Source organism: Diadema antillarum, unplaced genomic scaffold (genome assembly GCF_040938485.1).
Source record: "Diadema antillarum isolate AM-2024a unplaced genomic scaffold, OU_Dant_1.0 scf00000075, whole genome shotgun sequence".
NCBI classification, from domain to species: domain Eukaryota; kingdom Metazoa; phylum Echinodermata; class Echinoidea; order Diadematoida; family Diadematidae; genus Diadema; species Diadema antillarum.
Window position 1 is genome coordinate 3,280,994 of NW_027270964.1, and position 12,429 is coordinate 3,293,422.

The window sequence follows — 12,429 nt, forward strand, 5'->3', positions numbered from 1 at the left end:
TAAAGAAAATAATTCGTTGCCATGGCAACGGCTGAAAACATCATTTTAAAAAATGACCACGCACAGGTGCATTCCTGTTCACCATCCCCAAAAGAGATGAAAAAGCACAAAAGATTTAAACTTTTCTGAAATTGATCACTTGTTTGTTTTATTCTTTCTTTCCTTTTTAATGAAACAGTTCTTCTTTCTATGAAAGAAAGTTTTCCTCATGTTTTTGCTATAGCAACGATAATAATGTGAGATTAGCAGAGTAAAAAAAAAAAAGCTGACAATCATAGTTAGACCCTAACTGGTAATGAAATAAGTTTTTCAACCAATCTTTTCATGATTTCATGCTTTTTGACAAAAACAAATCATTATTTTCTTTTAAAAAATAGCTGTTACCATGGTGACCGTCATCACTATGAGGTAGCTGTGATATTCGGAAATTGTGATATTTAATTTAATCAGAGAAACATGTTCACATTGACATCTGTTGGAAATTACAGTAAGTTTTTATAATGTTTAATGAGGAATGCATGTTCTTTTAAAGAAAATAATTTGTTGCCATGGCAACGGCTAAAGATGTCAATTAGAAATATGGCAACAGGTGGATTCGTGTACGGCACTCCCAAAATAAGGGAAAGAACACAAAAAATCTAACTCTTACAGAAATGCATTATCTACGGATTTACTTCATTCTTACTTTCCTGTTAATTGAAATACCTATTTTTTCATTAAAAGGCAGTTTTTGTCATGTTGTTGCTATAGCAACGAAAAGGAAGTGAAATGAACATAATGGGAAAGCGGTGATAGTCATGATAGTAGTAAGCAATCAATATTCCACCCAATCTTGTCACATTTTCTTGCTTTTTCATGAAAGTATCACTACTTTCTTTAAAATAGTTGTTACCATGGCAACCATCTTTGCTATGAGGTAACCATGGCGTTATAAGAATTGTGATTTTTAATTTGATTGAAGAGATGTTTAGATTGACTTATTTCGGTGTTTACTGCATGTTTTTATGATGTTTTTAATAAAGAATACACGTTCTTTTAAAGGTAATAATAAGAAATTATAATAAAATTATAATAAAGAAAAATTGATCATTTATTTATCTAGTTTTTCTTTTAATGGGATAATAATGTGGCATGAACGTAGTGAAAAAAGCTGATAATTATCATAGCAATTTGTAATGAGTATGCTACTCAAACTTTCCATCTTTTCATGCTTTTTGATGAAAAAAATCATTTCTTTTAAAAAATAGCTGTTACCATGGCAACCATTATTGCTATGAGGTTGCTGTGACAGACAGAAATTGTGATTTTTAATTTGATTGAAGCGTGATACGCTTATATTGACTTATTTTGATGTTTTTAGGATGCGTTTGTGATGTTTAATGAAGAATACATTTTATTACAAAGAAAATGATTTGTTGCCATGGCAACGGCTAGAGATATCATTTACAAATATGGCAACAGGTCGATTCGTGTTTGGCACCGACAAAATAAAGGAAATAGCTCAAAAAATCTCACTATACAGAAATTTATCATCTATGGGTCGACGTATTCTCGCTTTTCTTTCAATCGCAATGCTTATTTTTCTTTAAAAGGCAGCTTTTGTCATGCTGTTGCTATAGCAACGAAAATGATGGGAAATTAACATAGTGGAAAAATAAGCTGATAATCTAAATAGTAATTTATGATAAATATTCCACTCAATCTTGTCATGTTTTCTTGCTTTTTCATGAAAAATATGATTTTTCTCTATAAATAGTTGTTGCCATGGTAACCGTCATTGCTATAAGGTAGCCATGACATTATGAAAATTGTATTCTTTCTCAAGTCTGATCAAAAAGGATTTATTATGACATATTTTGGTGTTTACATCATGTTTTCATGACGTTTAATGAAGAATACATGTTCTTTTAAGGAGAATAATGCGTTGCCATGGCAACGGGTGAAGACGTCGGTTAGAAAAATGGCAACAAGTGGATTCGTGTTCAGCACCCCCAAAATAGGGGAAATAGCAAAAAAAAAAAATCAAAATCTACAGAAAATTTTAAGAACACCCCAATATTGTGACAACTCGCGGTCTACTATTAAGGGAATATAACAAGAATGGAATGAATCATAGAGACAAAGAAGGGGATACATGAATATATTAAAAAAAAAAAATGAGAGAAGACAAGAGATGGTAATAGTTTTTAGTTAGAATGGAGCTGTATCCAGGAAAAAAAAAACCTATTAGTTTCTAGTTAAAGAATAATAGTAATTCCACTCTAAACCAATGTTTATGATCTGTGAAACGAGAATGAATCGATGAGCAAACTTGTCATTCGATTGACACTTACTTACACCTGCATGCTCATATATGCCTGAAATACTTAGAGAAGACTACGAATGAAAATGATCTTATAACTTTGTCTTTTCAAGCTCGGCGTTATAGAATACTTGAAATCCGGTTTGAGAATATTTCACAGATATCTATGAAGTTATCTTCTGCATTAGACTATTGTATAAAGAAAGGAGGAAATGCGTCGCCATATGAAATAAACAACTCAGCGAATAAATACAGTCGCCCTACAGTTACCCTTCCTACGTTCTTCACGTCCATTTATAAATGTGTTCCCTGTATCAGCACTTTACAGTCCGGATGGTAATCAAAACTGTTGGAGTATTTCAAGACTTCAACGAAGTGGATACTGTCGAATAATCAGCAATAAATATAAGACATAAATATTGCAAAACATTTAGCATTCTAGGAAACTGAATTATGTATTATGTAAAAATTCAGCTCTTTAGATCCCTACTCCACAGAGTAGCCTACCTTCCAGGTGACAATCAACTGCTGTGGAAGAGTTTCGTTCGATGACACATTTACTTCCAGAGGAAATCCACTTGGCTCTGTAAGAAATTAAGCAGATAGCTAACATCCTGCATTGTAAAATGGCATTCTTATCGTATCTTAACCAAATGCATCGTCTAAATATCCTTTCTGCATGCACATTGTGAAAGTATCCATCGCAAATATGTTGGGGCCTGGAATTTATGAACTCAATTTTATAAACACCGACGTTCGCTGTCCAATCGGCAAATTGTGTCCTATGAACACTTTTGCAAACTTTAATTATTTATACTTTTTATGTTGGAAAACATTTGGTTGATAAAAAAGAGAAATTAACCGACATGGCGGCTGATCCGCTCAACATATCCCTAGGTATAATATGATTTTTCATATGTATAATATTCTCTTAAACATTTTTTTTTTTATTTCAAGCACCTCTTCTTGCTTTTTTCGTCTCTCTCCCCTTCTCATGATTTTTTTTCACATCCTATTCAATTGTTATCCTATATCTTGAACGCTATTAAAAGTGATCTATGTGTTTATTCTACTGACACTTTTTTTTTCCTCATGCCTCGTTATGAGGTCTTCATTTCCGTTTTACCGGCAATAACTGATTTACATAATTATGTCTTATAAACTTCAAGCTAGATAAACTTAAAATGCTCCTTCTAACTGCAGTGAAAGAGAACTTAGTTTGTTTCTTATCTTACTTTGTCCCCACATTGGCACGTTTCACTTGAGACTATTTTGGCAATGAGTAGAGATTGCTTTACTCAACCTTGGAAACAGATCCATTGGCTTCGGCATTCTACATCACTGAATGGTCAGACTTACTCGGGCAGAGTGTGGCTGAGAAGACAGGGGCCGACCTTGTTCCGGTACCTCCAGTTCCCTCTCGTACCGGCGCAACGCTAAATTCGTAGTCCGTGTCCGCGTCCAGGGAGCTTACCGTGACTGACGTCAATGAAGTCGAGACTCTAGACACTTCTGACCACTCCTGTGATGTTCTCCTGATGAAGACAGCATAAGCTACCAGGGGAGGATCTCCTGTATCCACTCCGGGTGTCCATGGTAACCATTCGAGTTCCACTGTCGTCTGGCTAAGACTAATTACACGAGGTGCGTGTATAAGGACTGGTAGCACTAAATCAAAGAAAAGATTATGTGCATCTTTAAAAACAGTGCACAGCCATGGTGACCATTGTATGTATATAAAATATGCAAATCATACAAACACAGATTTATTTGCATGAGACTGTTTCTGATACATGGGTCCATTCTATATAAGACAAACAACGTCGACACAACTTGCGTAAACATAGCAAACGATTTCCCCTAAATATTAATTACATTCGTCGGAAGAGTAACACTGAAATGAGAAAAAGTTAAGCAAAAATGATGCACCCTGTGTTTTTTTTTTTCCACTCTGTGACCAGAATAAGACGATGCCTAGGAACGCAGAAGTTGCAAAGGTTGAACAACGAGGTCGCTGGACTTGTAATCAAGATCAAATACTCTCCGGTCTGAATGTCTTTGGAAAAAATATTTGAACCAATATTTTTCTCTTCATCCAGGGAATATGGTACTTTCCCAAACTATGGTATTGATAATGGCAGAGTCTTTTTGGAGATCAGCCCTAAGGGGGGGGGGGATGTTTTCGGACATAAAAAAACCGTTGTCAGAATGGACGAGATCTATAGCGAGTATTAACTTTTGAAGCAACTTTTATATTTTTTGTTGTGCATGTCCTTGAGAACATTGGAAGGGAAGGATAAAACCAAACTGCAGGTTGATTTACCATGAAAACTAAGTCGAAAGATGAAGTAAGCAAAGCCAGTGGTTCCGATGACTCCACAACTGTAATTTCCCTCTTGAAGAGAAGAAACCCTAAATATCACAACACGCTCAAGACCCCCTGCCTCTATTGTAGTCCCATTCCTATATATTCCGGTTTGGTCATGTCTGTCGTCCTGGTTCGAATACCTGTAGAGACCGACATCAGTGTCAGAGGGTAGTGGATTGCCACGAGCTCGACAAAAGAGCAAAGCTTGGGAGATGGGATTGACCTGTACGTGCCTGCTGATCACAACAACGCCTGTGAAGACAAACCAATAATGCTCTTCAAAAAAGATGCACTTGTTTATAATATTTTTGTTTGAAAAGCAAAAGAGTTCAATAGAAAGATAAACTACAGAATTCTGTTCCCTTTTTAAACATGAAATGTGACATTTTGGATGTTCGACACCTTTTGCAACGAACCCACTGAACCACTGTTTGGGTGTATGTATCCATGTAATATATTTCAGAATTTTAAAGACAGGTAACGTATTGCTTCGTGGAGTAGGAAGGCTGGCCGGAGCGGATATGTTCGAGAAATCCTAGTAACGAATTGTGTAGAGCTTTATCACTTATCTCAATATGTATACGTAAACAAACAGCAGGGGAATATCGACAGGAGTCGACCGTTACCAATGATTCGATGGACGTATTCTCTAGCCAGAATGTGCCCCGGGCCGTGAGGGCAGCGAATGAATCGTTACCCTGTCTGTAAGAAGATGTATGCGTTTCAGTGATGTCCCTTGTTTTGTTTTCTGCCAAACTTGAGGTTCATTCCACATGATAGTTGTCACATTTGACGTCATGAAATGTAGTAGCTGGATTTCGTTGTATCTTGACTTAATTAGTATCATATCAGGAATACGATTTTCCTCTAAACAGCCATACACTCATTACATGCTGTTGGCAATCTGGTTCAAGCCAATTCAGCAGACACTGGCCCGCACACGACCCCGTCACTTTGTTGCACGCTTCATCCCGGCAATGACAGGCTTGGGCACAATTCTCGCCGTAAAACCCATCTTGACATTCTGCGAGGAATACAAACACGAGCATCATTGAATGTCTTTAACGTAAATTGATCGTTAACTATGAACCCTATCATATTTACAGTCAAAATAATCTGCATCATGCGGAAAACGTGACTCACTACCGCAAGACAATCTCATATGCAACAGTAGAGAGGTTTTCTCGAGTCTAATTACTGTTGGGTACCGTCCCTTGTCCCTTCTTGATGGGGGAAGAATAATAACTGGGCTATTGCAGGGTTCTTTTGGAAACAAGAAGCAAAGGTATGTTTTGTGAACAATTTGTAGTAATGATCTGTATATGGTGAATCTCTGCTTAGAGTAAATCTCTGCTCAGAGTACAATGTATACCATGAACATCAATATTTTACTGAGATAGATGATGAGCGTCAACTAGGTGCAAACTGTATGCTTGTCAACAAGGACAATCTTACAGATATCAACCGTTACTCCTTTTGCTACCGCACTGTCATTAATTTATTACCTGAGGAGCAATGAATCTGTCCACTTTCAACACGATATCCTGCTGCACAGCGCCGTTGAGGGCACTCTCCAGTATTCTTATCACAGGACGCGTCGTTCTCACAGTGGCATTTGTTAACGCACTGCACACCGTAATATCCAGCGTCACAAACATCAGGAACTGGAAAAAGAAAGAAAGAGAGGATCACGTGGTCTATAAAAAACACTGTGCCGCGAGGGTCTGGAGTCGTTTGTTGCGACAAAGATTGTCGCCCCGTGTGGGCGACAATCTTTGACGGAGCTTATGGGGCGCCAAGTGTTCGCTTGAAAATTCCGTCCAAAAAGACACGAAATTACCTTAAAACTACAGAAATCATACACTGAAATCCATTTCGTTACAAAATGAAATTGTACAGACAATTTCGTAACAAAACAATTTCATTTTGTAACGAAATCTGGTTTAATTACAAAATTAGGACGACAGTTATCCATTTTGTTACAAAATGAAACAACAAATTTTATTTTGTAAACAAAATCTCATTTTGTTACCGAAAAGACTTGTGCTTTTTCATTTTGTGACAGAATAACATGGCAAATATAATTTCGTAACAGAATCTTATTTTGTTCCAAAAAAAAATCATTTCGTGTACGGAATTGAACTACAAAACAATTTCGTGCACGGAATGGTTCTACAAACTGCATTTCGTGTAGAGGGTCTAACAGAACTGAACTACACTCCCTTTTTTGTACGGAATTGAACAACAAAAGTAATTTCCCTGTAAGGTACCATACGAAATGAATTGCGTCGCAGACGAAATGGATTTCGTTGCACACGGAATGCATTTCGTACCATATCAAATGGATTTCGTACCATGCGAAACAGATTTCGTGGTACACAGAAAGGATTTCGTGTACGGAATGGCATTCTGTCAGTCTCTGCCGAGTAAGGGATATAAGAAGGACGCTGATTGGCCGCCTTGTTGATCATTCATGCGTCATTAAAAAAACTGCCTGTGTCATTCCCACTAGGCAGGAGGGATAATGCGTGTACACACGTGCCAATATGCACTTAGCTGACTCAATACAGCACTAGTTTATATGAATTTTATGAAAAGAAATAATAAATTGTGCAGGAATTATGAAAAAAATATTGTTTCTGTGTATTTCATTCATAAATCCTCTTCATTTCAAGCCATCTGTAATCGCATCTTACCCACTTGCGAATCGACGTGTCCATAATGTCCTCGAGCCCCCTAGATAGCTCTGGAATATTCCATTCAATGATGGGGGGTTTATTTTGCAACGTTATCTAATAACTCTCATGTAAGCAAGTTCTTGCTATGGCTAATCTATTTTGTAATGCATCATAATCTATCTATGCTTAGATAACCTAATTCAAATTTGCAGAGACATAGAAAAAGATTTGTTTTACAATCGTGATACGTTCAACTACTCATTTACCCTGTGCTGAAATCCGCATGTCTGCTCCGCACATGTTATCACTATCGCTCAAACTTTCATCGCGATGGCTTGTGTGTGTGACGTACGTGTGTGGAGAAGCATGGGGCTGAAAAAACATGCAGCTCCATGTGGTGTGGTAAAAAACAAATCGGACGTTCGAAGTCGTACATTCAAGAGCTAAAACAGACAAATAGCGAATTCAAAGTCCACTGAACAGGTCTTGACACTGTAATGTATGTTCCAAAATCATGTCTGGCTTAGTTTTGAGAGAATTATCTACACGCACGAGATCAGGAATGAGATCGGTGAACTGGCTACAACGTGTGTACTGTGAACATGTGACTGGCTTGCACATGGCTAACTAGGTGAGAGTGCGGCAAGAACGCTAGGAATGCACCCGAGGTGCGGTGTGCTGCAAATTCTTGGGGTGAAATTAGACTTCCTTGTTCAGCCCGTCTAGTATTTATATTTTTTATAATAATTCTAATTCTTCATAAAATCACGATAAAAAGACTTCATATATTCATTATATATTTTAGAAGCGTAATATGAAATATTTTGGGTTTTTTTTAGTCAAAGAAAAAAAATTAAATAAAAAAATAATATTTATAATGTTTCTTGACTCAAGTCTAATTTCCTGCGCCTTCTTGCAGTTACCCCGCAGTTGCCCCACAGAACTGAGTTGCCCATGGATACGAAGCATAAATAATCAGCTGTTTACTGAGTCGTACCAGTGTACCACCCTACTGTTCTTGTTCAAATTGAGAGGATTGTTATTTTATCGGTGGCATTTATAGTTTTATAACCTCATCCAATAAAAAAGACAAATTCAAACATCAAGTGGTGTGACAGTTTTTGTCAGAACTCCTATCAATATCAACTTGTTGCCAGGATAGTTTTCAGATTTCACTTGCTTCATTATCGAAGCTGCTTGACATTTGAAAGAACTGCTCCATAAGAAATCACCTTTCATTTGTTATTTATTTTCACAAACAAGTATTTTGGTCACTTATATATTTTTTATTATTATTTCAATGTCATGATATTTCATGATGGTATGTGTTCTGTCTTAACATGGCAAGATGGGATTTTTTTTTTCCATCCAGCTAGGTCAATGAAGAAAGTGACAGGAAGGAAACAAAAGGATAGGGAGGAAATGAAAAGGATAGAATAAAATACCTGATCAGCAGGCTCTTTTTTATTACAATGGTGAATGCAGCACATCAGAATTTAGGTACAGTTCTCAATAATTTATCAGCAAAGAAAATGGATTTCATCGAGTTCTAAATGAAAACTAAATTGGCATCGCCATTTAGATCTAATATTTACTACAGAATAGACCTGATGCAAACTTGTTGTCAAGCTTTTGGTTGAGTTTCTTCAGAGACACGAATTTTGGTAGCACTAGTCTATACCCGAGTGAATAAGAAAAGGAAAAAAAATATAAATAATGCAGGTCTCTGTAGTCTAGACCACTCCCGTGCACGAGCGAGCATCAGCCCCCGTTTCTTAGTTCAGTGTCACTCTCGTCATTGGCCTAGGCTAGGCTACTCGTGTCGTAGTTTTACTCGCCATCATCAACGTCATGCATGGTTACACGAAATAAATTGCATCTTGCCATCACCTCAACCCAACGGCGTAAATCCGTACTGAGGAGTGGGGGGGATGATTGGCGATAGTCACCATCACCACGATTACAAGCCTATAACCGGACCGGCGCAGCCCGGGGGGGGGGGGGGGGGGGGGAAGGGGGTAGCTTCCCCCCCCCCCCCACACACACACTTTACAGGGATCAAATGTCCCACTCTTTTCCATGCAAAGTGGGAGGGAAGTGGCAGCAAAAATATGACGACTTTTTGTTCTTGTTTTTGTTTGTTTGTTTTTTCTTGTCAGCCGACTTTCGGCGGAAAATCAGACCTTAAAAGTATGAAGACTTTTTTGTTGTTGTTTCTCTTGTCTTTTGATGTTCTTTCTTCTTGACTGACAGGCGATTTTGCACCCCCTTTCAAAAACGTATAGCGCAGCCCTGAATAATGCCCAAATAAATTCAATAAAATGCTAATAAGGATATCCATTTCTTGAATAACGTATAGGAGATATTTTGCTGTAGCTATTAATTGTATTCTTCAATTTTCTTGATTTAAGTCAGTAAAGCAATCATCACAGGGGCATCGTTCCGTTTTAATGATGGGGGGGGGGGTAGGGGAGGGACTTTGAGTTTGAATATCTGTGCGAGGGAGCGGAGCGGCCTAGCGGGGGAGGGTGTGGGAGGGGGGTATCCCCCTCCCACACGAGGAAAATTTGGCATTTTCAGACCTCAAATTCAGCGATCTGGTGCACACTTTTGGTGAAATTGGGATTTTTTTCCTATAAAAAAACAAGTAAGAAAAAGAAATATTCATAGATAATTGAATGACTACATCGTGGTATTTCAGCTCTTGCTCCGCCTGTGCGACATCACTGTTAGTCCATGGGCCAGGCCAGATATTGGTACCATCTGAGGTGGCAAAACCTTTTTGGTGTCATTTTGTTTGTCGGGCATAGATATGCTTATCAAGCTATGATAGCATTTCCAAATGAGTAGCTTAGTCATAATAAATGAATTTTTAACCACTTTGGTCTCGTTGTTATATCCCTATACTTCTGAATCGAAACTAATCGCTATACAAAGAAGAGCACTGTCTTCTGTATGTTTCATAGAGCTGTAAAATGCAGCTCTATGGTATGTTCACAGGTGTTCTGTTGTAAACGCGGTGCGCTTAGTCTTTATTCAAGGCAGCGAAGGGAATATCCAAAGGTTATGATGTCCACAGCGCTTAGTCTTTATTCTAGACGGCGAAGGGAATATCCAATGCGTATGATACAATGTATATCCTTTTATCTAAAAACAACAACAACAACAAAAAGCAATTTCTCGTGAATTTTACAGTATTTTTCAATTATTTATCATTTTCCGGCGAAAACGCTATGGTGAAAACGCTAATACCACGCCAATGTCGTTTTATTTCCATCCAACGATATAAGATAATGCAAAAACGATGTACCGGTACACTACGATACATTATAATGAATAATATTGTAAATGAACAGAGTGATTTTTGTTTCAAACTGATGTATTTGTCGATAGGGTAGTATAAAAACAGTATAGATAATCCCTTTTATGAAAAACTTTAGATATGATAACGGTACATTGGTCTAGATAAAGACTATTTAAGCGCACCGCGTCACAGCTGTGGACATCATAACCCTTTGGATATTCCCTTCGCTGCCTTGAATAAAGACTAAGCGCACCGCGTTTACAACAGAACACCTGTGGACATACAAAAGACAGTGCTCTTCTTTGTATAGCGGTTAGTTTCGATTCAGAAGTATAGGGATATAAAAACAAGACCAAATTGGTTAAAAAATCATTTATTATGACTAAGCTACTCATTTGGAAATGCTATCATAGCTTGATAAGCATATCTATGGCCGACAAACAAACTGACACCAAAAAGATTGTGCCACCTTAGATGGTACCAACAACCCATTTTTCGGGTCTTGGCCCATGGACTATGTGAAGGCCTAAATAGTGGGGCCTATCACTGGCGTAGCCAGGATTTGATCTTAGGGGGAGCGGTTAGATGCGAGGGAGCGATGCGAGCGAGGGGGGAGGGTGTGGGAGGGGGGTTTCCCCCTCCCACAGTGAGAACTTTTGCATATTGATGTTGTAAATGGTGCAACTTGATTTATTTTTTGGCGTGTTCTATCGACTTGAAACAGTCCGACATGTTTAAGGTAGCAGTACATTTTATGTAAATTATTATTGAATAATTTTGCCTATAAAATGGTATCATTTAGAGAAACTTCTTGCCTTAATTCTTACACTGAAGATCATGAGCGCGATCATGAATTTTGACATTGTACAGTCCAAAAGTGGCCGTTTGTAGCTATATACACTGTATATATATTTTTTGGAAATTAAGGGGGGGGGGGCGCACCAGGCGCATTTGCTAGCAATTTAATACTGGCAGCAACATCAGGAGAATGACATAACGATTAAATGCAAGCGAGCAAAGCGAGCGAGCTTGAAAATTTTGACATTTTACAGTCCCAAAACTGCCGTTTGTAGCTACATTTTTTCGCTTTGAAAATTAAGGGGGGGGGGGGGCACCGGGCGCAACTGCTGGCAATTACCCGGCAGCAACACTGATCAGGAGAATATTATAGCGATTAAATGCGAGCGAGCGAAGCAAGCGAGCTTGAAAATGTTGACATTGTACACTCCCAAAACGGCAGTTTGTAGCTATATTTTTTTCGCTTAGGAAATTAAGGGGGGGGGGGGGTGGGGGCGCACCGGGCGCAACTGCTGACAATTGTTGGCAGCAACATCAGGAGAATGACATAACGATTAAATGCGAGCGAGCTTAAACATTTTGACATTTCACAGTCCCAAAACTGCCGTTTGTAGCTATATCTTTTTCGCTTTGAAAAATAAGGGGAGGGGGCGCACCGGGCGCAACTGCTGGTAATTACCCGGCAGCAACATCAGGAGAATGGCATGACGATTAAATGCGAGCGAGCGAAGCGAGCGAGCTTGAAAATTTTGACATTTTAGAGTCCAAAAACTGCCGTTTGTAGCTGTACTTTTTTCGCTTACGAAATTAAGGGGGTGGGGAGCACCGGGCGCAACTGCTGGCAATTACCCGGCAGAAACATCAGGAGAATAACTGGCATAACGATTAAATGCGAGCAGGGAGGTGTTTCTCTTCCCACCTCCCTGATGCGAGCGAGCTTGAAAATTTTGACATCTTACAGTCCAAAAACTGCCGTTTG

General features: G+C 38.5%; 1 protein-coding gene across 1 annotated transcript in view; it reads right to left on the minus strand.

Annotated features, from left to right (window-relative positions):
* LOC139717483 (uncharacterized) overlaps positions 1 to 12,429 on the minus strand; it is a 34,832-nt gene that overhangs the window by 5,163 nt on the left and 17,240 nt on the right. Inside the window, exons 7-11 of the mRNA XM_071628989.1 lie at positions 6,176 to 6,334; positions 5,599 to 5,694; positions 4,811 to 4,922; positions 3,662 to 3,933; positions 2,810 to 2,886 (exon numbers count right to left, since the gene is read on the minus strand). Coding sequence (XP_071485090.1) covers positions 2,810 to 2,886; positions 3,662 to 3,933; positions 4,811 to 4,922; positions 5,599 to 5,694; positions 6,176 to 6,334 — 716 coding nt within the window. The remainder of the gene's footprint in view (positions 1 to 2,809; positions 2,887 to 3,661; positions 3,934 to 4,810; positions 4,923 to 5,598; positions 5,695 to 6,175; positions 6,335 to 12,429) is intronic.